This window comes from Scyliorhinus torazame, chromosome 1 (assembly GCF_047496885.1).
Source record: "Scyliorhinus torazame isolate Kashiwa2021f chromosome 1, sScyTor2.1, whole genome shotgun sequence".
Lineage (NCBI taxonomy): Eukaryota > Metazoa > Chordata > Chondrichthyes > Carcharhiniformes > Scyliorhinidae > Scyliorhinus > Scyliorhinus torazame.
The window spans coordinates 303,477,766-303,499,394 of NC_092707.1; the positions used below are offsets into that span (position 1 = coordinate 303,477,766).

Sequence of the window (21,629 nt, forward strand, 5' to 3'; positions counted from 1 at the left end):
CGTGCCTATATAAACTCTTTCACTTTGTTTGCATAATTTAGTTACTGGATTCCAACAGTTCTCTCAGATGATTTCTGATTTATTTTTATCTGCCATCTTATTGTTCACATTGATGAAATTTCATCATTTAACTTTAATGCTTCATTAAAGTTTTTACTTTGCCTCAACCTTTGACAGAAGCCTGGCTTGGAATTAACATTTTTGTATTCAGTTGCTCAGCAGTTCTTTGTCCCCTATTATATATCCCCGTTTCTGACTGTAAGACATTCCTCTTCACCAATTGTTTTCTCTTCACATACCGACAGGGCTGTGAGCTGAATTTAGCTTGTGCAATTTAAATGTTTGGTGTGCACTGAATTTTGTAAGAAGTATCAACACTGTGAAGTCAGCTGCGCAAAGGAATTTTTTCTTTAGTTTCTAAAAACCCTCAATTATTTAGAGGAAAACTAGGGAAAGGATTTCTAAAACTTAGCTTAAAACATAGATTGCATGTGTGAGGGAAAATAAATTCCACACTTATTGTAACTTGTCTTTCCTGCTGAGAAAAAGGCACACTGAAATTGGAGAAAGAGAGGTGGGGTGCGGGTGCAAATGAACTGGAGTGTTTTTTTGTAACGTACAGTTTTTAAAAAACCCTGAATTTTGAAGACAGCACTTGATCTCGCCTGTTTTTGCGATTCGAAAAAGTCAGCATTAATTCTATCTGGCTATGAAGAAAGAAAGACAAACAAAGAAAAGTACAGGACAGGAACAGGGCCTTTGGCCTTCCAAGCCTGTGCCGATCATGATGCCCTAACTAAAATAAAAAACCTTCTGCCCTTACTCGGTCCGTATCCCTCTACTTCCTCCAAATTCATGTACAGAGCCCAATCCATCACACAAACCTGCCTCCCATCCATTGACTCTACACCTCCCGCTGCCTTGAGAAAGCGGACAGCATAAACAAAGACCCCTCCCAACCAGCTTACTCACTCGTCCAACTGCTTCCATCGGGCTGGAGATACAAAGGTCTGAGAACACGCATGAACAGATTCAAAAAAGGTTTCTTCCCTGCTGTTATCAGATTCCTAAATGACCTTCTTATGGACTGACCTGGTTAATACCACACTCCTGTATGCTTCACCCGATGCCGGTGTCTATGTATTTACATTGTGTACCTTGTGTTGTCCTATTATGTATTTTCTTTTTCTTTTCTTTTCATGTACTAAATGATCTGTTTGAGCTGTTCGCAGAAAAATACTTTTCACTGTACATCGGTACACATGACAATAAACAAATCCAATCCAATCCATCCACATGTCTCTTAAATGTTGCTAATTGCCAGCTTCCACCACATCCTCTGGCAGCACGTCCCAGGCACCCATCACTCTCTGCGTGAAAAACTTACTCCACACATCTAGCTTAAGCTTTCCTCCTCTCACCTTGAACCTGTGATGGATTATAATTTCCACTACCTGCAAGACAAGGGAAAGACAATCGTCTGTTGTCTTTTTCTCATTTTAGTTTCATTATTCTCTTGATAAAGTCAAATTTTAAAAGTAAACAATCCCTCAGAAGGAAAGTGATAAAATAAGGTAGTATGGAACAGCAGGAAAAAATCTGGGAGAAGGTATTTTGAAGGTTGTTCCCATCTGCCTCAGGGCAAGCTGTTGAGAATGGTTAGATTGAGTGGAGAGCTAAGGAGATGCAAGTGTCAATGAAGATTAAAGATAAAAGTTTTAAGGAGATACTTCAAAGGAAAAGAGTTAAAAGTAGCTATAGAAGCGAGTGTGTGTTTATGGAAGGTGAATGGGTAGGGAACTGGATGCAATTGAGGGATGGGGAGCATGTTTGTCTAAAGACCACATTTCCTGGAAGCCCCACTGAAACCATTTATACCCCATTATTCCCCATTGCTGATGGTGACATTACAACACCTCGGTTTTGCATCTCCCAGCTCCTCCACTTACAGACCAGATAAACTCCTTTGCCCAAACCAGCTTTACTTTGGTTCCTAAATTGCCAAAAGTTTTGCTATCATTTAAAAAGATTGTATAAAAATAAGATCTGAATGTATGAGTTTACATTGGGAGCTTAATTATCATTGGGAGCTTAATTATGTCTGGTCTATCTGTTTTACTTTAAACCACCAATGTTACAGGTAAAACTGGCTTGGAGAAGGAGCAAGAATTTATCAGTAAATGTATGGAGAGCCTTATGATGGCATCAGAAAATCTTGATAAAGAACCTCAGTCCAGTCTTACCATCATTGAAAGGGGACTCTTGATGCTGAAAACACACTTGGAAGCATTTAGAAGGAGGTAAGTAATTGTTCTTTAAGAAGAATCGTTTGTTAAAAGCCTGTATGATCACTATGCTATTTAACTTTAATTTATAAATTGCTACAGATTAGAACCTAAGAAAAACATATTTAGCTCTTATAATTTGTCAGTACAAACTGATCAAGGGAGTGCCTTCTTTCAGATTGCTTTATAAAAAAAAAAAAAAAAAAATTTTTTAAATTCAAATTTTCAACATTTAACATTTTTACAACAACTTGACAGCAACCAGGTCTCCAAAATGTAACACAAACAAGCCCCATCCCTTGTGGAACCCCTCACTCACCTCTCTCAGAATAAATTTCACCTTCTCCAAATACAGGATTTCAGATTCCAGCATAAGCAATAATTTGCTTTTATCCAAATACAGGGGACTGACTGCTTTCGCCATTATTGGGACTATGTCCCCACGCCGGCGCAAAAACGGTGAAGTTTTACTCCTGAAATTCCTGCAAAAAAAGTTAAACAAATTCGTAGCCCTGCAGGGGGCTAGCAGGGACCCGGAGTGAATCTCGCAGCTTTTGCTGCAGAAACGGGCCCCGCACTTCCGGGTCAGAGGCTGCGCATGCGCATGGCGGCGACCTCCAGAGGCCATTACGAAAAAGAGACCTCCCCACATGCCTTGGCCGCCTATAAGGCCCTCCTAGTCTATGATCTGCCCGCCCCTGACCAGGGCGCCCCGGGCCGAGTCTGCAGCCGCCATGCGAGCATCACGACCGGCAATAGCAGGTTAGTTCCACGCCGCCGGGAACTCGGCAGGTCAGGAGCGGAGGATTGCTGAGCGGGCCTCTGGAAATGGCCCCCCGGCAGTGTGGCGTACTCTGCGGTGACGCGGATTTCCGGTGCCCGGAGAATCACCGAACCAGCGCCAGACACTATTATGGTGTCAAACTGGATTCTCCGCTGCGGCACAGGCCGCGATTTCGGTGTCTGGCTGCGGAGAATCCAGCCCAAGAACTGCATTAGATCCCCCAGCCACGCCGAGGCACTGGGAAGAGAAGCTGACCTCCACTCCAACATAATCTGCCTGCGAGGAATCATAGGATCCCTACAGTGCAGAAGGAGGCCATTCGGCCCATCGAGTTTCCACCACATTCTGAAAGAGTACCCTATTCCCCCGCCCTATCCCTGTAACCCCACCTAACCTGCACATCCCTGGAGACTAAAGAGCAACTTAGCTTGGCTAGTCCACCTAACCTGCACATTTTTGGGCTGTGGGACGCACCCTGAGGAAACTCACGCAAACGCTGCGAGAAAGTGCAAACTCCAAACAGACATTCACCCAAGGCCGGAATTGAACCCCGATCCCTAGTGCTGTGAGGCAGCAGTGCTAAGTACTGTGCACTGTGTAATCAACAGGGCAAAGGCTAAAACGTCTGCCCCCGTTCCTGTCTGCAGCTCCAGCAGGTCACCCGAATATGGCCTCCAGGAGACCTGGCTCCAATTCCACATGCACTTTGGACATGGTGCTAAAAAACAACCCCCACTATTTCTCCAACATTGTGCAGGACCAGAACATATGGATATAATAGGCTGGACCCCTCTCACATCAATCACAACTACCCTCCACCCCCTCAAACAGCCAACTCATCCTTGCCTTCGTTAATTGGGCCCTATACACCACTTTTAACTGAATCAACCCCAGCCTCGCACATGAGGTCAAAGCATTGACCCTTCGTAGCACTTCCATAAGACCATAAGACATAGGAGCGGAAGTAAGGCCATTCGGCCCATCGAGTCCACTCCACCATTCAATCATGGCTGATTTCAACTCCATTTACCCGCTCTCTCTCCATAGCCCTTAATTCCTCGAGAAATCAACAATTTATCAACTTCTGTCTTAAAGACACTCAACGTCCCGGCCTCCACCGCCCTCTGTGGCAATGAATTCCACAGACCCACCACTCTCTGGCTGAAGAAATTTCTCCTCATCTCTGTTCTAAAGTGACTCCCTTTTATTCTAAGGCTGTGCCCCCGGGTCCTAGTCTCCCCTGCTAATGGAAACAACTTCCCCACATCCACCCTATCTAAGCCATTCATTATCTTGTAAGTTTCTATTAGATCCCCCCTCAAACTCCTAAACTCCAATGAATATAATCCCAGGATCCTCCGACGTTCATCGTATGTTAGGCCTACCATTCCTGGGATCATACGTGTGTATCTCCGCTGGACCCGCTCCAGTGCCAGTATGTCCTTCCTGAGGTGTGGGGCCCAAAATTGCTCACAGTATTCTAAATGGGGCCTAACTAATGCTTTAAAAAGCTTCAGAAGTACATCCCTGCTTTTATATTCCAAGCCTCTTGAGGTGAATGACAACATTGCATTTGCTTTCTTAATTACGGACTCAACCTGCAAGTTTACCTTTAGAGAATCCTGGACTAGGACTCCTAAGTCCCTTTGCACTTCAGCATTATGAATTTTGTCACCATTTAGAAAATAGTCCATGCCTCTATTTTTTCCAAAATGCAAGACCTCGCACTTGCCCACGTTCGCACCATAACCCTTCATTCAGAGCCATTCCCAACTCTTCCTCTCACTTTAACTTAGTCTCTTCCAGGTACTCCTTGTCCTCCTGATCACTGAAACAACCCCATTCTCCAACCGCCCCACTAACAGCACCTCCAACAACGAGGAGGACGGTGCCACCGGGAAGCTCGAGAAATCCTTTCTTGCAAAATCCGCACCTGCATATACCTGAAGGCCTCCTCAGGCTGAAGCCCATACTTCATCCCCAGCTCAGCCAAGCTTGCAAATCAACCCTCCAGAAACCGATCCTTCATCTCTTTTTTTACCCCTTTCTCCACCCATCCCCAGAACCTCTGATACATCCTCCCTGGGTCAAACACATGATTCCCTCTTATCAGCATCACCCTTTAAAAACATTTTTTTTTAAATTTAGAGTTCCCAATTATGTTTTCTCCAATTAAGGGGCAATTTAGCGTGGCCAATCCACCTATACTGCATATCTTTGGGTTGTGGGGGTGAAACCCACGCAGACATGTGGAGAATGCGCAAGCTCCACACGGACAGTGACCCAGGGCTGGGATTCGAACCCGGGTGCTCAGTGCTGCAGTCCCAGTGCTAACCACTGCGCCACATGCTGTCTCTTTCGGCATCACTCTTGACCCTGCCCTCAACTTGAAGTTCTGCCGAAATTGCCTCCAAATCTTCAGCGTGGCTACCACTACAGGATTATCCGAATACTTCCCCGAGGCAAACAGTAGTGGTGCTGTTGCCAGCGCCCACTACCCCAACCCTTTACAAGAACCTGCACCTACAGTCTCCTTACTCCAGTCCCGCACCTTCTCCGCATTCACCGCCCAGTAATATTGCAACAAATTCGGAAGGGCCAAGCCCCCTGACTGCCACCCCCTTTGGAGCACCGGCGTCCTTGTCCTGGCTACCTTCCCCACCCACACAAATGACGAGACCAGCCTGTCCACCCTTGGAAGAATGACTTTGGCAAAAAGACTGGTAGACACTTAAACAAAAACAGAAACCGTGGCAAAATATTCACTTTGACTGCCTGCACTCGGCTAGCCAAAGACTGGCCCACTTCCCCAAAGCCTTCTCCACACTCCCCACCAGGTGCGTGAAATTTAGCTTACGAAGTCGTGCCCAGTCCTGTGTCACCTGCACCCGAAATATCTAAAGTTAGTTGTCGCTACCCAAAATGGCAACCCCTCCACTCCCGCCCCTGGAGAAGACACCACAAAATACTCACTTCTGCCTAAATTCAATTTATACCCCGAAAACATCCCAAATATCCGTAGCAACCTCATTATGTCTCTCACCAAGCCTGGATTGAAATGTACAGTTCCAGATCATCTATGTACAGAGACACACACCCTCTGCTCCACCACCCCCTCCATAAGTCTGAACCCTTCAGCAGAATAGCCAAGGGCTGAATCGCAAACGTGAACAGAAGGAAGGACATGGGGCACCCCGCTTCGTTCCCCGGAATAGTAGGAATTACCCCGAATTTGTGCCATTCGTCTACACACATGCTGTTGGACCCTTGTATAATAATTTCACCCATGCTACAAATCTAGGTCCAATCCCAAACTTCTCCAGCACTGCAAACAAATAACTCCATTCCACTCTGTCAAAAGCCTTCTCTGCATCTAATGCCGCCACCACTTCTAACTCCCCTCTGCCAGAGAAAACACCACATTCAGCAGCCACTCCTCCAGCCTCACTGCTAACACCTTCACCAATATCTTGGCATCCACGTTAAGTAGAGAAATGGGCCTATACAACCCACACTCCACTGGATCCTTCTCCTTTTTAAATGAAATGGATGCCTACCTCATTGTCTCCGTCAATCCCCCCCTTTACCATCGCATCCTCAAGCATTTCCACCATCACGCGGCACCAACCTACCCTTGAACTTCTTGTAAAACTGCACCAGGAACCCATTCGGCCCCAGTGCCTTGCCCGACTGCATTTTCCCTATCGCTACCTGCACTTCCTCCAGCCACAATGGTTCGTCCGACTCTGCCCTCTCCTCCTTTCCCACATCCGGACACTCCAGTTGCTCCAGGAACTCCCTCATCTCCGACTCATCCTCTGGCTCCGGCACATACAAGCCCCTATAAATGTCCTCAAATATATTATTTCGTCCATCCTCGTTCCATCCCTGATCTGCATGATCTGCCTCACTGCTGCCTTCTGGCAGAGCTGGACTTCCAGCTATCGACAGGCTTTCTCACATACTCATACACAAACACACTGCTCGTCTCTACTGCCGAACCACCCTCCCCGTGGACAGGAGATCAAACTTCGCCTGCCACTCCTTCCTCCCCACCAATAGCCCCGGCTCCGGATCCTCTGCATATCTTCCATCAACCGTTAAAATCTCCTATTATCGGCCGCTGCTGCTCATCCCGCACCTCCGTATCCACCTTCACCTTGAATGAAATTACCTCACCCCTCACTACCAACTGCAATGCCTCCCAAACCTCCGGCGAGACCTCCCCATTTCGGTTAACCTCCACATACCCCTCAATCACCACCTCCATCTTGATGCAAATATTCGAGTCTGCCAACAAGCCCACATCTAGCCTCCACGTCCGCCCCTGGGCCGGACCCTTTTCCAAGACCACATCCATGCGGTGTGGAGCATGGCCCAATATCATGATCGCCGAATATTATGCCGCCTTCACCCCAGCTAGCAGCGCCTTCCATACCACAAAAAGTCAATGACCCCCCCCCCCCCCCCCCCCCCCCCCCCCCCAAATATCAAATGGTGAGTATCCAAGTCCGGTATGGCCGCTAACATCTTCCTCTCAAACCCAGCGTCATCCTAATTTGGCGCATATACGCTAACCAACACCACTAGCCTCCTTTCCAACGCACCCATCATGGGGAGAAAACAACAAGATAAAAGAAAAACAAGGAAAAAAACTCAGTCAAAAACCATCAAATCCAAATTCAGTCCAGTCCCAGGCCTTCTGTCTTCTGGTCGCTGTGCTGTGACAATGCCTCCTCCACCATCTTCATTTTCTCCCCTTGCTCCTGCACGGCCATCAATGTTCTCGCCAACTCCTCTCTCATTGGGGCAAGGCTCTCACCCACCCACGCCTTAAGCAAGGCCATCATTTCCATCTGATGCCTTTCAAACTGCTACTGTCCAGCTATCACTTCAGCCATCTTCTCCACTGTGATGGGTGTGGTCTCTCCTGCCATCTTTCCTCCTAATGCATCCCTCACCACGCTCGGCGGCGGACTTTCACTCGCTACCTTTTTTCCTGGATTCTTCTTTTGGTTTTTGACATTCTGTAAATGCCCAAACCTTCTCACAGCTTCTCACAAACAAATTTCTCCCCAAAACTGGGTGTAAAGGGCCTAAAAACGATTGCTCTGGCAGGAGCTACCATACATGCGATCACCACCTGCATGCCGCAACCCTCAGGTTGCTTTTTAAAAAAGAATATTCATTTACGGGATCTAGGCATCGCTGTCTAGGCCAGCTTTTATCGCCCAGCCTGATTACCTTCAAGGAGGTGATGATGAGCTGTCAACTTGAACCCCTTTAGTCCCTGTGGTATAGGTACACCCACAGTGAGGTTTATGTGATGCAACATTGGTTTGCACCCGTAATTCTATATTATCACCTCCTTGATTCTTTGGTTTAATCAGGTGTGGTTCCAGTTGGAGAATAAGTATTTAACATATTCAATTTGACACCCTGTAGCAAATGCCAAATTAATCGCTCTTGAAAGCATTTGTAAAAATGTTTTACTTCTGCTTCATATAAGATATTTGTTTGCTTGGAGTATGATTATTTATGTTTTGCATCTCATAATGGTGGGGCATAGTTCATAGTTCATAGAACATGGTACATGGTTCATTCTCCTTGACTCACCACACCGGTTGTATGAGTCTGGGTGCTCCGGTGCAAAGGGATCTGGGTGTCCTTGTGCATGCGTCACAGAAAACTAGCATGCAGGCACAGCAGGTAATAAAGAAAGCGAATGGAATGTTGGCATTTATAACTAAAGTAATAGCGTATAATGGTATGGACGTGTCGCTGCAACCATATAAGGCATTGGTGAGACTGCACCTGGAGTATTGTGCAGTTTTGGTCCCCTTATTTGAGGAAGGATAATAATAATCACTTGTTGTCGCAAGTAGGCTTCAATGAAGATACTGTGAAAAGCCCCGAGTCGCCACATTCCGACGCCTGTTCGGAGAGGCTGGAACGGGAAATGAACCCGCGCTGCTGGTCATGTTCTGCATTACAATCCAGCTGTCTTAGCCCACTGTGCTAAACCAGCCACCAGGATGTAGTGGCATTGGAGGTAGTTCAGAGGAGGTTCACTAGATTGATTCCAGAGATGAAGGGTTTGTTGTATGAGGATTTAGAAGTTTAGGCCTATACTCTCTAGAATTTAGAAGAATGAGGGGAGATCAAACTGAGGTATATAAGATGCTAAAAGGTATGGATAAAGTAGACGTGGAATGGATGCTTCCTCTTTGTGGGGCATTCTAGGACGAGAGGTCACAGTCTCATGATAAGGGGTAGCAAATTTAAAACACAGCTGAAGAGAAACTGCTTCTCCCAAAGTGTCGTGAATCTGTGGAATTCGCCACCACAGAATGCGGTGAATGCTGGGACAGTGGGTAAGTTTAAGGAGGAGTTAGATTTTTAATTAATAGTGCATTGAAGGGTTACGAAGAATGGGCAGGTCGGTGGAGTTGAGGCCATGATGAGATCAGCCATGATATTATTGAACGCTGGAATAGGCTCGAGAGCCTAAATTGCCTTCTCCTGCTCCTAGTTCTTATGTTCTAAGGAATAACTATTCAGTCTAATTCCATCTTCGAGCTCTTGTTCTGTAGCCCTGTAGGTAGCATAACCGCAAGCACAAATCTGGTGTTTTTGATTAATATGGGGATTTCTTGATTAATAAGGGGATCAGGGATTATGGGGAGAAGGCAGGAGAATGAGGAACATAGCGATGATCGAATACCGGAGCAGACCCGATGGGCCAAATGACCTAATTATGTTCCTATATCTTATAGTTATGACCATGGTTTTTGAAGGGGGGAAGGTTATTATTGTTCACCAAGTTTTGTTTTCCATAAACCATTGGACATCAAATCAGACTGATAACCTTGGCTGTTTTCTTTTCACCACTGTGACTTAAAGCATGAACAGGGGCAGCACGGTAGCATTGTGGATAGCACAATTGCTTCACAGCTCCAGGGTCCCAGGTTCGATTCCGGCTTGGGTCACTGTCTGTGCGGAGTCTGCACATCCTCCCCGTGTGTGCGTGGGTTTCCTCCGGGTGCTCCGGTTTCCTCCCACAGTCCAAAGATGTGCATGTTAGGTGGATTGGCCATGATAAATTGCCCTTAGTGTCCAAAATTTCCCTTGGTGTTGGGTGGGGTTGCTGGGTTATGGGGATGGGGTGGAGGTGTTGACCTTGGGTGGGGTGCTCTTTCTGGGAGCCGGTACAGACTCGATGGGCCAAGTGGCCTCCTTCTGCACTGTAAATTCTATGATTAATTGCAGCACCTCAGGGCATCATTGCAATTTACTGCATTAAAGTGTTTGTATGTGTTTTCCTGTGGCGTGTACATGCGGAGGCATGGAGGCCCATCAGACTATGAATTTTACTGAATGTTGTACGGACTCAGTCAGAAGACAATAGTCATGTCAAGTAATTACAGTTCTGCAATAGACAGCTAAAATATGTCTTTTTCAGAAAGGAGTAATTTACTGAAAATCTGGAACTGATAAATTTAATTGGCATCAAAAGCTTTATTTAACTAGTTGGTTGTCAACTTTATTAACACATTACTTTTATTACAATTACAGAATGTCATTTTCAACTTGGTAATTACAATTAATATGAAGTGTTAGTTTTATGTTCTGAATAAACAATCCGACTAAAGGAAAATTCTTATCCAAGATTTTTAACCTTTTTCTTCTGTGTTAAAGGCACAATATATGATGTTTGTTGATGGTAGTTTTGGTTTGCATTTGTTTCTTTAGGTTTGCATACCATTTGCGACAATGGCAGATCGAGGGTACAGGTATTAGCAGTCATTTAAAAGCACTTAGTGATAAGCAGTCTTTACCATTACGAATTGTTTGTCAACCAGCTGGGCTGCCTGATAAGGTAATTAAAATTATGTGAAATGCTGCTAAGAATATTTCATTCATTCTTTCTCTATCCCCATTTTTATAATATTCCAGTAAATTAGCATTTTTGTGAATTTGTTGCGTTTACTATGGAACATAAATAATGGAAGTTGCAGAATTAATCAATACTACAAATTATGAAAATGGGAGCGAAGAACAGAATATGCTGGAAATGCAAATCAAATCAGCCAGCACCCATTAAAAGAAAACAGTAATTTATTTTTAACTGTAGATACAAACCAAACTGGCAAAGTGCCAAGTTGATGAAAAATTGTCAAATAAATCCAGCCTTCAACTTATTGTACAGTAAATAGCAAAAGTTTGCTTCAGTAAAATATGATCTTAATCTTGACAGTGCAAAACAAAACACGAGTTCCAAGTCACTGCTTTGCATCTCCACTTTCTCAAGTAGTATGACAGAATTGGTTTGTACGGGGCGAATGAAGAGGGAAGGGTATTGAACATATGCACATATAAATTAGGAGGAGGGGTCAGCCACCCTGCCTGCTCTGCCGTTCAGTAAGATCATGGCTGATCTGATTGTAACCTCAACTCCACATTCCTGTTCACCCCTGATAACATTTCACCTCTTTGCTTATCAACAGACTACCTCTGCCGTATAAATATTTAAGACTGCTTCCACTGCCATTTGAGGAAGAGAGTTCCAAAGACTCGTGACCCTTAGAGAAAAAAATTATTCTCATCTGTGTTAAATGGGCGACCCCTTATTTTTAAACAGTTCTAGATTCTCCCACAAGAGGAATCATCCTTTCCACATCACCCTGTCAAGACCCCTCAGGATCCTCCTGTATGTTTCAGTGAAGCACAACCTCTCCACTTTTGTATTCAATTCTCCTTGCAATAAAAATAACATTCTACTACTTTCCTAATTACTTGCTGTATCTGCATAGCAACCTTTCGCGTTTAAATGTACAAGGGCACACAGATCCCTCTGCTTCATGAAGCTCTGCGATCTCTCACCATTTAGTTAAAGCCCTTTTTTATTCTTCCTGCCAAAATTGACAATTTCACATTTTACCATATTATACTCCATTTGCCAGATATTTGCCCACACACTTAACCTAACCATAATCCCTTTGTAGTGCCTCCTCCTCTCCCCTTCACTATTTATTTTCCTACCTATCTGTCACTGACAGTATATGATTTTCTATTCGTATTTGATGTAAACTTCCTTTTCTTTTGAATGTATCTTGACAAGTAGAAGCTTTGCATGGACATTTTCATTTTTCTCAACACGTTTGGAGATTTCTACACTTTGGATTTGTTTCTTCATTTTGTTACATTAATTCAGTCTTTGATGCTGTATTATCCATCAGGAAGCCAAAATATAATAGCAGACGGTCTTGTGAGGAGCAGGCGATGGGTCACAATTGTTTAACCAGTTTCAATATTGAGACATACTCTTTCAAAAGATAGTGAGCCCCATGGTTACTTTCTGTTTCGGATATCTGATTCCCATTGGAAAAAATTAGGAGGATTGTATAAAAGGCAGGTTGCTTTGCTTTGTATTTGGCTCGTTGCTCTCCATGCATAACATTTTTCTTCTTTCCTATAGCCATTAGTTTTGCACAAACTTGCATGTTTGGATTTACATAGTTAACAAATATTGCATTAGTTGGCTAATAAAAAAAAAATTGTAAAATGTTTTGGGTTTGGCTCATTATCTCCAGCACAATAATGTTTGAGTGATGTTTGGTAATCTTTCAAAATTTTCTGAATAAAACCATCATGATTTCATAATGTGTTAACTTTAGTGCAGATTAGTTTACATCTAATAGGACAGGGAAGACATCACTATTGAAATTTGGGTTGTTGATTATAATATCAAATTCTTAAATCAAAACATAATTTTGTTTTCTTGATTGAACAGTGAATAGAAGTGCCACTGGTGTCTTAATAGATAGTGGACAGCATCTGATGGTGGTAGCAACCATTGGGTAGATTCAGCATTGGCAATGGTTCCTCACAGGCAAATACCAACACTGGGTAATGGTAATCATCAGCCATTTTTAGTAACTGATCCTGTCCATCAGAGAAGCAAAATTGCTGTTCCGGATCCAGTGTTGACCGTTGTTTGGAATAATTAGTAACAGCATTGAAGGGCCTAAGTTATGGTTATGTTAGGGCAATCTCTTTCCTTAATTTAAGTGTGGCTTTTTTTTTCATTCAATAGGTTCCTTGGTTATGACTGTTCAATTATTCTTTGGATCCAATTTTTCAATATATATAAAAAAAATATATATTTATATATATTTTTTTTGATTACTGATCCCAGCATTAATTGCATATTCATACTTAATTCATTGCAAGTGCATTAAATCAAATTGGTCTGAACTAAAATGGCTTTGCAGATTCAGATTGATTGCTTCCTATCCCGACTTCACAGTATTCTGTTGTTGTCAAGTAGGTTGATGATGCAATTAAATCTATCAAGAATGGTTTTGGTCTGGAAATAAATGCAGTATTAGATGCTTCAGAAATAAATATTCCAAAATTTAATTAAATTAATTTTGTTTTCACTACTAGATGACAATTGAAATGTATCCCAGTGACCAAGTTGCAGACTTGCGCGCTGAAATTACCCACTGGTACGAAAATCTACAAAAGGAACAAATGAGTCAGCAAGCTCAACTCCAAGAATTTGGCCAAAGCAGTCGACAGGGAGATTTTCCTGGTAAGCCAGTAGATGAAATGTATGTGTATATTTTTATATACAATAAATATTACATTTATAATGTCAACCAGGCTTAAATGTACTAATGTCACTGCTTCCTCTGGGCTCACAATTCTGATCTGGCAGTTCATTCCCTTCTGGCAGTTCATGCTTTTCATCCCTGGGAGCCCTAACTCCCTTCTGCCTCCTACTTCGCTTTATCATCTCTCCTTGCCCAGTGACACCCCTCCCAAGCTTTTATTCTGCACATGTTCTCTGGATCGCTTTCTCAATCTCGATGCCCATTTCCATTCTTGTTTGTAAAACCTGAGCTGCACCTTAGCTCATGTCATTCTTTTCATTATTGTATTTTTCTACAATTCTTAGCTGTAGTTAATGCATTGATTCTGATTGGGGTGGGGGGGGGGGAACATGGGGCAACGGTAATGAATGGAATATGACTTGTAGCAATCATTTCTTTCACAAGTGACTGAATCAATCAATTCCAGTTATATGAGATAAATTTAAACATTTTTTATGCAGTTTAATTGAGCTGTTGATTTGGATCAACTCAAATAAACTACTATGCAAAGGAAGTTAATTTTGAATTTTCTGTGCTTTTTTTAGGAGGTCTTATGGGGCCTGTTAGAATGATTTCATCAGGTCATGAGCTGACCACAGATTATGATGAGAAAACACTCCATGAACTTGGATTTAAAGATATGCAGGTACTTTGAATACTGATTTTTTTTCCAATTGAAAAATAGGGCTGTGTTGTGCAATTAGAAGCAATCAAGTTGAATGTATAGTTCCCCCAATGTTGATTCTGATAGGAGAAAGAAATCCTTTTTTACATGATTTTTCAATAGTACCTAACTTAATTGTGCTATTTTTCAGATGGTATTTGTATCACTGGGAGCCCCACGTAGGGAACGCAAGGGAGATGGCATTCAGTTGCCTGCATCTTGCCTTCCTCCGCCCCAAAAGGAAAATATTCCAATGCTTTTACTCCTTCAAGAACCACATCTCACAACCTTGTTTGACTTGCTTGAAATGCTGGCATCATTTAAACCACCTTCTGTAGATCAAGCTATGGAAGATAGTGAGGTAAAGCCTTTGAAAGCCATTAAATGTTTTTGGGTCATGATTGAAAGTCTCATGGTTATATCGTAGAGATACAAAAATGGCAAGGTGATGTGACTAAGAAAATTTCTTTAATAAACTGTTTAAAGCAATTTTTTCATTCTGTATAGAGCTAGGGGTACCCTTATTTAATTCGGACATCCACTGATGAGAAATGTTAGGTCCAGAGTTGGCAAATAAATACAAGTGGGTTAAAGTTGCCTTTTGCAATATTAACAGGAATGCATTAAATGGTTTGTGTTAAATAATGTTTTGAAGTGACAAAACTCGGCAGCACTGACTAATTAGTAGAATCATGTTCAAGAAGGCACTCTTTATTTTGCCCTTTCCCACTTCTCACCCAGTGAGCTCATGGAACCACATTTCATATATCATCCCGCAACCCCCTGCACCACCCTGCCCCTGACCCCCACCTGCCAAAACCTAATTACCCAGTTCACTAAGGTGCTTTCTTCCCTAATTGAGATTTAAAAATGCAATTTGGGTATTCAATTCTATAACAACCCTTGAACTTGTTACTGTTTTGTATCATAATCATACCTGACATTATACTAATTGGTGATAATGACAGAGAGTATTTACTATTTAGATCTGTCAGTTTGGGTGGGGCGTTGTTCATGAGCTATTGAATCTTGTAGCTAACGTGAGTTAAGGCAGAAAGGCATTGGGAACAGTTGCACACGCAGGTGGCCACCAGCACATATGCAGCTGTTCCTGACGCTGTTATGATTGGAGTAGGAGTTCAGATTGGCATTGATTTCACTGTGGCTTATAGAACAACAATTCATTCTAGTTCCCAATCTGTGATGGGATCTCAATTTTATGTGTGTGCTTCCTAATTAAGCTAGATCCAGTGCATTAAGGATTGTGCAGGGATGCATTGTGCATGGGTTGCTCAGTATTTAATAATGGGATTCTCAAATCCACAGACGAGCAGAAGGTGGCCATTCTTTCTTTTCAGGTAGCAATCCAATTCTGTTTTGAATACCTCAATCAAATCTGCCTCCACCACCCTCTCAGGAAGTTTGTTGCACCCTCTGGGTGAAAATATTTTTCCTCCTATTACTTTTATTCCTTTTGCCAATTATTTTGAATCTGTACTCTCTAGTTTTTGATGGTCTCTTGAATGGGAACCGTTTCTCACTATTTACCCTGTCCATACCCCTCAGGATCTTGAAGACCTCTATCAAGTCTCCTCTCATCCATATTTTCTCCAAGAGAAACGAATCTAACCCCTCTAATTTGTTCTCTTAGCTGCAGTTACTTATTCCTGAAATTATTCTTGTGAAGCTCCCCGTGCTCTCTCCGATGCCGTCACAACCTTTCTCAAGTATGGCACCCAGAACTGGAAGCAGTACTCCAGATGAGGCCTAACTAATGTCTTATACAAGTTCAACATGGCTTACATACTCTTGTGTTCAATGCCCCATTAATAAAGCCTAAGATACTATATGCTTTATTAACTGCTCTCTCAACATGCCCTGCCGCCTTCAATGATTTACACACACAAAATCCCTCTGTTCCTGTACCTCCTTTAGAGTTTTTCCCTTTTTTGTACTGCCTCTTTATATTCTTCTGCCAAAGTGAATCACCTCGCACTTCACTACATTAAAGTTCGTCTACCATTTGTTTGCCCAATCCTCTAACATGGCTATGTCCTTTTGAAGTTCAAGACTATCCTCATCACAGTTCATGTATACAATCTTCATATCAACTGCAAATTTCAAGAATCATGCCCTGAGGTCCCAGGTTCGATCCCGGCTCTGGGTCACTATCCATTTGGAGTTTGCACATTCTCCCCGTGTTTGCGTAGGTTTCGCCCCCACAACCCAAAGATGTGTAAGTTAGATGGATTGGCCATGCTAGAAAATTGCCCCTTAATTTGAAAAAATGATTTGGGTATTCTAAATTTAAAAAAAAAAAAAGAATCATGCCCTGAAAATCACAGTTTAGTTAATTAATATGCATTGGGAAGAGAAAGGGTCCCAACACTGACCCTGGGTAATTCCACTACAAACTTTCCTCCAATCTGAAAAACAACTATTTATCACTTTTCTATTTCCTGCCACTCAACCTTTGTCTTATCCAAATGCCCACATTCCCTTTTATCCATTAGCTAGAATTTTGCTCTCAAGTCTGCTGTGTGGCACTGTCAAATGCCTTTTGAAAATCCATATACTTCATGTCAACAATTGCTAACAGCATGGTCTTCACATGCTTTGGAGTGCTCACTCTGCAACATGCCATTTTTGACTCTGTGGCTTCTGGCTGGGCAGGGGACATTCCAGAGGAGTTAGCAGGACCAGGTAGATCTGACCCTTGACCTGGGGTGAGGGGGGGGGCGGGGGAGGGGGAGGTTCAGAAAGAGCAGGAGAGCACAGAAAAGTTGCAATGAAGGCACTTGCCTTTTGATTGGTAGCTCAGAGTTAAATCTGCAAATAAGGTGAAGTACACTAACATTTAAAATGCCAACATGCTTCCTTGGCAGGTTACTTGTCAGTCACTTGTTCTGTTTCAGGAAAACTCACAGGTCGGCAGGCTGGAATCAACAGAGTGGCACGCTTGGAATTTCTGCCCATCTAATGTCCCCTCGTTTACCCCCTGCCACTTGCACCCAATCCCATCTGCTCATTCATGCTAAATTCCCCCCATGTTGTCTAAATGGAATTGTTTGAGACTGTATCATCAGGAGGTTAGTCCAGATATGAAGGGTTTAATTTAGGAGTTACTCACATTGTCATGTGAGTACCCTTAAGAAATGGGCGTTTATAAATGGGTGTGTATATAAATATCTGTAGTGAGAGTACCTTTAAGAAATGGGTGTTTATTACTGCAGTGATGTCAGAGAGTGGGTGGAGCTGAGCTGTCTGTCAGCTTTTTACGTTTGTTTTAGGCTGTTTGCTGCAGGGTGTATTTTAGTTTTGTTTTCAGTGTTGGAGCTGAAACCAGACCAAGCAGGTGTACTGCTGTTCTCTCTGCCATAAAAATACTATCTCTTGATCATTTGGTGAATTCAGAATTATAAATGTTCTCAGTAGTGAATGTAAACCTAATGTGCTTCTGGTAAAAGGTGTTTTAAGTCTGATGGATGTTAAAAGGAAAGCTTAAAGGATTACTTAGTGTTGTATACTTTGGGGGTTGTATTTGAATTAATGGTTGCTAAGATGTTCACTATGTTTTAAAAAGGTTAACTTGAGTTCATAGAATAAACATTGTTTTGCTTTAAAAAATACTTTTCCATTTCTGCTGTACCACACCTGTAGAGTGGGCCGTGTGCTCGCCATACCACAATCTTTTAAAAGTTGTGGGTCAGGTGAACTCCATGATACACTTTGGGGTTCACTAAACCTTGGCCCATAACAATTTGGGGGCTCGAGGGGGATAAAAGTCTATCTATTGGATTGGCTTAGTGAACTTAAAGACATTGAGGGGTGAGCATATTGTGGTGTGGTATTTTAGTTTAAGTAGGGAGTGTGTTGTGGACAATGGCTCTTTCAGAGGCTCAGGCGTCTTTGGGGCTGCAGAAAGTCACGCAGTACCTTATGGACAGAGACTAAAAGCAGACTGTTAGATTTGGCAAAAACATTGCAGTTAACATTACCTGACAAAATGCGTAAAGATGAGGTAATTATGGCAGTGACTAAGCATTTATAGTTGCCTGAGATACAGTTTGACTCATTGGAAATGGCAAAAATTCAGTTATAACTTAAACAAATGGAACATGAGAAAGAATTAAAGCAGCTTGAATACTAAAGAGGGGAAAAAGAAAGAGATAGAGAGGAAAAAGAAAGAGAGAGAGGAAAAAGAAAAGGAGAGAGAAGAAAGGAGAAAAGAAAGAATAGCCCTAGCAGAACAAAAAGAAAGAGAAAGGGAGATACAGATCAGGGAAAAAGATAAAGCGAGAGAGTTTGAACTTCAGAAAATGGCCATGAAACATGACAGTCAGTTAAAATTGGCAGACTGTTGCTAATTGTGTTTCTCTTAATTTGGCTCTGAAGATGGCGGGCAATATGGTCGCCTTCCTTAATTCTAATTACGTTTTGCTCTAGAGTCATCAGGTATCTCTCGATACCGCCACAAGGTTCAAAACCGAATACTGATCAAAGACGCGATACACCAGTTAGTAAGTTCAAACTCAATGCTCATTTATTTACACACACAGTCAAATATACTCATGCATAAAACTCTACAAACTAAACTATCACTACTGCTAAAGCCTATACTTAGCTTCGGGCGCCCACTCAGTCAGAGGAACAATGGCCGTTGTTCGGGTCTGAGGCTGCTGGGGTCGAACTGGTATGGAATAACAGCTAAGAGCGTCTGTCTCGTAGCGTGCGTTGACCTTGGACTTACTTGTTCTGATTTGCTGTTGGGCAGGTCTCTCCTTGGTGAGAGCCGGAACCAAGAGAGCGATTCTCTCTTGGGGGATTCTTCTTATACTCAAAAGGGGCTTCGCGTGCTTTTGGGCGGGCCTTGAACTTGACCCCAATTAATTGGGCAGTTTCCCAATCGTTCCTATCGATTTCCTCCAATAGAGGGGTGGGTGCCCTGATGGCTGGGTGTGTCCTAGGTGGTCGTTGGCCTGCTTTCTTCTGGTCTCCTCTGGCGCCGGGGTGTCTGCCTTGGTATCGTTTACTTAAATGCTACTCTTTTTGTCCCCGGGGATGGCTCATTAGTATGGTAATAGTTTTGCAGTTTCGGTCTTGTCTGGGAGCCGCGGCTCCAATCAACAGACAAACCCTGCACATGCTTGCTTTCTCAGTAGTGTCCATTTTGAATCAGGAAGTGGCCATCCCAGATGGCTTCACACTCTCCTTGTGATCCTCAACGCGAAGCGTGAAGGATCACATTACTGCGCTGTCTTCGTTCTCTAACCCATAAGCACTTCATGGTCTCTACACTGCCCTATCCTATGAAACAGAATTTTTACCTAAAATTATTTTACTTACATACATCAGTATGAAACTCTACAGGGCGCTATGACATTCAGGCACGCATTACAAAATAAAAAAATTGGAACCTCTAACTATCCTCAATAAACTATCCTCACTCAAACAATCAACAATAATTCTACAACATTTTAAATGTACAAATAGCAGCAACACAAGTTTCTCTGGCTTGGCAGTCAAGCACAGAGGTTTACATTTCTTTATTGAACAAAACACACATAAAGAGAAGCGGATGCACTTTAATTCACTAAAGGGGTTGGGGGGTTTGGTGAAGTCTGAAAATAGGGGACCTAAACGTGTATACCGGGGTGCGAGAGCGGTAGGCTCTCCTTCGCCATTTTCTGATTCTAAGTGTCTGCAAGATACTGCAGAGTATTGCCAGAACTAAGAGCGATTCTACTATGTACGATAGTGAATAACAGGTTATGAACTTGACACACCAGGTCGGGGTTAACTATCTCGGGGTACGGTGTTCGGTAGGGGTGGGAATCGTTCACGGCCTGTGTGGTAGGGGTCAGGGGGGTAGCGTCCGCGCGCAACTGAAGGGATCCCGCTAAGAACCAGGTGAACATGAAGGCTGTCTTCATCTTTCAGTCTTTTTCTTCTTCTGAGGTTCCGGAGTTCTATGGACACAAGCATAATATCTGTTATTATCTTGCTTAAGATCTCGTATGTCTGTCTGTCTGTCCTTTGTTGCCAATTACTCATTATGATTGGTCACCATCTGTGACTCCCTCATTTATTTATTTTTTAAACCAAATATTTGGGACAAGACATCCGAGAAAATACTGCCATAGTGTGGGCTGTCTCGCAGCCTGTGCGATCTACCATCCTAGTGTTTGAGGATGTAAATAGCATACGGAAGCAACCTAAGGGTTGCCAAAAACAAACAAAAGAATTTTGAACGCAACGAGCCAAAATAGGGTGCGTATGGGCCGCGGCGGGTAAGAAATGGGTGGAATCCCCGGGTAGGACGGTGATCAGTGCCGTTTGTGCTCTACCCGAGCGTAGCTGACCAGAGGGGGGTCCTCGGGGAGGGCGGGGACCAGTGCCGTTTCTCCACTGCCTGAGCGACCGGCAAGAATGGGTAAGAATGTGGTCGTCGTGGGGGGCTGCCTCTCATGATCGAATCTGTCGACAAACTAGTTCCTCTGAACCGTTGTCTGTCGACAAACTAGTTCCTCAGCGGTTGTCTGGGGACAAACTTGTTCCATTAACAGTCATTGGGCGTCAAAAGGGTGGTGGCCTGGGGCCATGAAAAACTTCCAAATTTACAAACAACAAACATGTACATTAAACGAACAAACATACAACAAACATGGTGCAGGTTCCATTAGAAAGGACACCGCATCTTTCCATCGGTTCCTTTTTTCCATCATCTGGACACCTCATTGCTCAGTAGCGAACAGGGTTGCAAAGGTATTCGTTTGGTGGGAGTCAGACTCTATGTTATCATCTTCTCCCGGCTGCCATACTCTTGACTGGAGTAGTTTGGCTAAAGCTGCGTGGGGTGAATTAGGGTCCATCTCATCATTCCGGATGAGCCTAAACAAATTGTCACGGTGCCAGAATCGTGTGTCGAGGTTGGAGCTGCTAGGTTGTAATCCGTAATCGTCGGGCGGTGGGTCTGGGTCAGGGGCTTTGATGTATGTGATTTTGAAGGGGTCACTGGAATCATGCTCTGATTCGCTGGAAGTGGGGCCTGGTGCGGGGGTATAATTATAACGTGGTGTGTTGTGGCTGGCGTCATTGCTGTCGCTATCACTGTCGCTGTCGCTGCTGGTTGAAGGAAGGGAGAGGCGGAGTCGTGCCTCTGGGGGTGGAGTTGAAGATGTGTTTGAGGACAGGCTGGACTGGCTGGGGGAGGGTAGGAATGCGTCATCTGTGGGCGG

At 43.4% G+C, this 21,629-nt stretch overlaps 1 protein-coding gene across 9 annotated transcripts in view; it reads left to right on the forward strand.

Moving 5' to 3' along the window:
- Nucleotides 1–21,629, forward strand: part of usp34 (ubiquitin specific peptidase 34) — a 446,082-nt gene that overhangs the window by 174,326 nt on the left and 250,127 nt on the right. For all 9 annotated transcript variants that reach the window (XM_072507777.1, XM_072507780.1, XM_072507781.1 and 6 more), the window contains exons 24-28: nucleotides 2,141–2,300; nucleotides 10,822–10,948; nucleotides 13,519–13,666; nucleotides 14,273–14,373; nucleotides 14,543–14,752. In XM_072507777.1, the coding sequence (XP_072363878.1) occupies nucleotides 2,141–2,300; nucleotides 10,822–10,948; nucleotides 13,519–13,666; nucleotides 14,273–14,373; nucleotides 14,543–14,752 (746 nt within the window). The remainder of the gene's footprint in view (nucleotides 1–2,140; nucleotides 2,301–10,821; nucleotides 10,949–13,518; nucleotides 13,667–14,272; nucleotides 14,374–14,542; nucleotides 14,753–21,629) is intronic.